This window comes from Gavialis gangeticus, unplaced genomic scaffold (genome assembly GCF_001723915.1).
Source record: "Gavialis gangeticus isolate Ggan-Ray unplaced genomic scaffold, GavGan_comp1, whole genome shotgun sequence".
In the NCBI taxonomy this organism is placed as follows: domain Eukaryota; kingdom Metazoa; phylum Chordata; order Crocodylia; family Gavialidae; genus Gavialis; species Gavialis gangeticus.
Window position 1 is genome coordinate 27,099,525 of NW_017728994.1, and position 5,377 is coordinate 27,104,901.

Consider the following 5,377-nt stretch of genomic DNA (forward strand, 5'->3'; position numbering starts at 1 on the left):
ATCTGCAGGGATTTGTGATCACTCCCATTTAAGAGTAGTTTGAACTGGAGTATTTTCTGCCCTTTAAAAGATTTATAAAAATATAGGAAGCTATTGTTGTTCGGTCATGACTGCTTGAAGAAGTCCTATCATCGGTCAGAGGTATTCACCTGGAGCTACTGACAGAGCAAGAACATAGGTAACTATATGCAATACCTTTAAAAACAATACAGAAGTCAGGTACGTTCTGCCTGGGACTAAAAAACAAATGCAGACAACATGGCTTCATACAGTGTTCACTTAATGGCATGATAGAATCTCATCCTTGATCCCAACAATAACACCTCTTGCCGTGCTACACGTGTTGTGGGATGCACATTTTTGGGAAAAAGGATCAGATCCCAATCATGCCTTTACTACTTGCCAGTGCAGGGAGAGCCCAGAATCATGATCCCAGGCTCTCCTAGCACCAGCAAGTTAAAAGCCGAGTGCCCGCAGCCTGGTGTAAACTTGTCCTAGCCCCAGGATTGTACCCAGAGGCAGGTGGAGACTCTGGTGCAGTTCCCAGATCCCCATGTACCAGGATGTCAGAGAGCCTGGCATGCAGACCAGCTGCACATTTTTATTTATTTGTTAAGTCCCAGCACACTGGAATCCAGAAGTTCCTCAAACCAAGGGTCCCCATGATCCAGGGGTTTCAGAAAAAACTGGTCTGTGCAGCTATGCTGCACACATGGTTTTTCAGGGGGACCCCAAAATCAGGGAACTTCTCCCCAGTCCTAGGGTCCCTGTGGCCGGGATGTGTCAAGTGCCTTGCTTCACTGCTGTCTGAGAACTAGAGCACAGGGCAGTCAACCTGCTGGGTTGTAGGGAGTTCTGTGGCTTCCCATGACCTGGCACCTCAACCCAGCTAATGAGCTTCCTTTGACTCAGCACCCTACAAACAGTGAGGTGCAGTCCTATGCAGGGCTGCACTGCAACACTGTCAGCCTGCAGTCTCAGAAGAGCTGCCAACCAAGCCGCAAAATGCAGGCTGCATGGTGGGGACCCTGCCACATGTTCAATTCAAGGCACAATGGAAACCAGCCACAAAAATAATGCACATTTTTGTGACTGGTTTCCCTGTTTTGTCACATTACTAACTGCCTGAACATGTGTCTAGGTTACTGTTGGTGATTAACAGGTTAATCACATCTTAAATACAACATTTGCAAGGGGCCAGTTATCGTGTTGCTACTTAATTTTGTTTTCTTTTTAACTGATTCAAACAGTGGCCAGTGAGCAAAAACATACCTTGCCATACATGGTTTTGAAAGCTGCCTTGATTTTCTGCCTTTGATCACTGGAGCGGTGAGCCACGACATCAATGATAGCTTTCTCATCCGTTCCTAGGAAACAAAGTAACTTTATGAGAAAACATAAATATCCTACAAAATGCTGTGTTTCACTCTCTGGATATAGTGCACATTTACAGAAATTTATTGACAAATAATACATGAGCTTAAATGGTAAAATTTTCAAAAGCAGCTAAATGCTTTAAGCTAAAGGCACTTCTGAAAATAAGACTTAGAATCCTTTAGGAAAAACAGGTATCCTAAATCTATACAATGAGAAGAAAAGGAAAATGCTTCTTGACTCAGTATCCCTGTACACTTAAAATCTGTACCAATCTTTGTTTACCAAATCCCTTCATGGCCTTGCGCAGTATTTCTGCATCTTTCCCAGCATCAAAGTTCAGAGCAGCTTGAATTGTGCCTTGGTAACTCTGGGTCATTGCTGCCGGCTGGAAAGAGAGAGTTGGGCGTTACCAGCCAACAGAAACAAGACAAAGTACATGTAGTGTTAAACTCTACAGTTGGTCCTCATTGATAGGTTGCCAAGGATTCAGCCAGTCTGTATTCCTGAACACCCCTTGGGGTGGTAGGAAATAAGCCTTTAACAGATAGCACAAAACATGCTGCCAATCTCTAGGCAGCATTTTAGGTACGGGACTTTTTTTTTTTAAGACACTGGGCTTTCCAAATGCAGAATATACAGAGGACTGGAGAGAGAGAACTGCCATGTGGTAAAAAAAAAACAATAGTTTTGCTCCCCTTTTCTACAAGACAATTTCTAGAGCAAGTCACCAGGAGGGACATTCTTTTACAAACACATACTTCATGGAGTTGGACACTGTGCCAGGGATTATGCAGATGTTGAATAGAAAGAAATCCACCTCTCAGGCCATGTCCTGCATTGTCTATGGCAACACCTACTTGTTTGGAAGCATTAAGAGCCTTCAGCCCACCATCCCTAGTCCCAGTTTGCCCCATGGCACCCTGGTTATCCAAATGAAGCTGTATCTATAACACATATACACATTCTGCAGGGTCTGCAAATACCATTCAGAAACCAAAAGGCAATTGCATCTGTCCCATTGTATTTGGGCACCACTGCTTTGGGAACTCAGCAGGCGTTTGCACCAAAGGAAGATCAATGCCTCTTGGGGCTTACTGGCAAGAGATCAAAGATGGGCCTTCTGTTCTTGGATCTCAAGTGGAAAAATTATCATGCAAATACTCAGTATAACACCCTGAATTAAAATTGGCAAAGCCTGATATACAGAATGAGAGAAGCAAAAAGATATTGCATGTTCATCTCATTCAGTGTCCATGGAAAAAAGTGCTAAATTACAATTTACTGAAAATGAAGGAACAACAACCACTCAGCACCTTTCTAAAATACAACACCAGAAAATATACCAACTGCATTGCCTGGAACGAATACAGACAACAATACCAGGGAGTGACCAGGAGACATAGTGACCCATGCTGTTAAGGAACCTCAAGGACATGTACAGAACTGGTTTGGCCTTTCCATTTACTATGCAATGCTAAGTGCTCTGCAGGCTATTCTTTAAGTTTTCTAGGGAGTTGGTGCCAATGTAAACTACCTTTTATAAAGCAGTAACTTCAGTGCATTGGTCCTCTGCATACCCACAATCTGGAAACAGGAACAGGCATCTGTATTGGTCACATGTAACAATACCCTATTATAAAAAATCAGCATCTATTTGTGCTCCAATTGTAGAATATACAGTATGTATAACATACTATATAGCTGACTAAACCTCCTTAGTAAATCTTCTAAGTATGCAGTTAAAATGAACCAGACAAAATTTACTCATTGGCAAAGGCCTTCTAACTACACCCATGATACTCAAGTACATAAAATTGATGAAGAGCAGACAGATGGACATGTGCATCTACTGGGGACAGAGATGAGACGTCTCTACCTCACATGTGCCAAGGCAGCAGACCCCTCCACTCCTCTGCACATGCTGTGGAAGGGGTGTGCCTACTAGATCCATACTTTCATAGATCCAGTGGTAGAACCCATGCATAGGGAAGAGTGCAGAGGCTCTGGTCTTATTTAACCAAGAGCCCTGAACAATAGCTAGCCTTTGCAGGGTAGATTGCTATCATACCCCCTCCAAACCTATTTGCAAACTAATAGTTGCATGAGGCTCATCCCTATGTTTATAGAGAAATCAAGAATCGCATCTGTCATGCTGGCTTTGCTCTTGCCTTAATCTTTCTTCCAAAATACCAGCTAGTAGAACCACATTAAGGTTTCATTGATCACCATCTCCCTTTTAATATTTGTAAATTCTAAAAGATTTCCTGAACTTGTTGATTTTGTCCACTCTTCCAACTTCCTGAGAACAGAAGGTTACGATAGATTGTTGGAAAGAGCTTTCTATACAGCTGAGCAAGCAGGGTACAGGAAAAAACTGGATTTAGAATGACATGTTGCCAGTTTGCATACAATCTTATTAACATGCATAAAGAATTTGTCCTCTGACCAATAATATATAGACTGCAAAATTGAGTCTGGAAACCCAAAAATGTATCTGGTTGAGTCTTCATCTTAAAACATGGACATATGATATTTATTCCAAGTGAGCCATCATGCTGCAGCAACTTACAACTTTCACTTTCAGTTCAGAAACTTTATGTCTGCTAAGTGAAAAGTCAGAGAGAAGCCAATGTACAGAAAAACCTTGAAGGCATAATCACCATCCTTCGATTTCCTCCACACTACACTATGGGTATATTTTCAATTAGTGTTTTCTATGCCGTTCCACATAACCCCTCAGGGCACAGATTAAGAAATAGTCCTTACACTGTTTTCATATTGCTGGCAAGTCATCTTACTGCTTAAAACCAGTAAACTTGTGTGTAGATCCACACTGAACTACACAGTGCTATAGACCCTTCAATACAAAACTACGTGAGTTTAAACAAAAATGCTTATTGTATCAAGAGGCAGCAAAAAAAAGTCTCGTATGGGTTTTTCATACAAACATGGAAAGGTTCAATTAATCAGACTTTTAAAAAACACTTCCAAGCTGCACCTTCAATCTAACGAGGGTGAGAACCATCTCAGACATGCATTTGATCTATCTTTAGAGGAAGTTCATTGGAAGGGATACAGAAGTATGTTACATAATTATTTACGATTTAGATAACATGCCTTACAGTAGACTTAGATTATGCATTTTAAATGAAATAATATCATGTTAGACTGTGATAGTCAGCTCTGTAAGTTCCTATGAGAAGGGGACATTCCTAATAGGACAGAATTTTTAAATCTGACAAACAAACATAACAGAATACAATGGTTGGAATACAAAGCAAAATATAATGTGCAAATTTTAAGTTAAGAAAATGAAACCCTAGAACAGCTAACCAAAGAATGTAGTGAATTGTTTTCATTCCCTAAGTTTTAAAATCTAGATTGGATGGCTTTTTTCCCCTTTAAATAAAGAATGGGTTCTAGCTCAACTACAAGCAATGGGATGAAATCTAATCACCTGTATGGGTCAGGGCACCTTTGGTGCCTGCCACTTTAAGGGCCTGAGCAGAGCAGCCTGCAGGTGACTGCACTGCCGATCAGGAAAGTCACATGGCCAGCAAGAGGTTGCCTGATTGGAAGGAGGGCCTAGGTGCTAGGGAATAAGAGCAGGCCCTGAGCAGTACAGCCAGCAGTTGCTGCAAGGAGCCGAAAGAACAACATCACCTGGCTGGAGGTACTGCTCTCAGAACACCTGGAGGTAAAGGGCAGGAACTAGGGGGATAGAAAAGGTTCCTGGTCCTGGGGAATGACCTAAAACAGGGGTTTTCAGCCTTTTAAAATAAATGTTCCCCTTCTAACTCAGTTTCAGCTTCTGTACCCCTTATTGTTTGCTTGCATTTAAGGGGGGTGCAGATTGAGGCCCCCTACAGTGTGGGAAAGAGTGGGGCTGGGGCAGGCATTGCACAGCTAGGATGGGGCACAGGATGGAGCCACAACTGGCTTGTCCAGGGGCAGCAGAGGTGGCTCTTGCTGGTATGCACACCCTGGGAGGGGATGGGGT

The 5,377-nt window shown here is 42.4% G+C and overlaps 1 protein-coding gene across 2 annotated transcripts in view; it reads right to left on the minus strand.

Annotated features, from left to right (window-relative positions):
* ANXA7 (annexin A7) overlaps positions 1-5,377 on the minus strand; it is a 41,698-nt gene that overhangs the window by 15,123 nt on the left and 21,198 nt on the right. For both annotated transcript variants that reach the window (XM_019502444.1, XM_019502443.1), the window contains exons 6-7: positions 1,660-1,762; positions 1,273-1,367 (exon numbers count right to left, since the gene is read on the minus strand). In XM_019502444.1, coding sequence (XP_019357989.1) covers positions 1,273-1,367; positions 1,660-1,762 — 198 coding nt within the window. The remainder of the gene's footprint in view (positions 1-1,272; positions 1,368-1,659; positions 1,763-5,377) is intronic.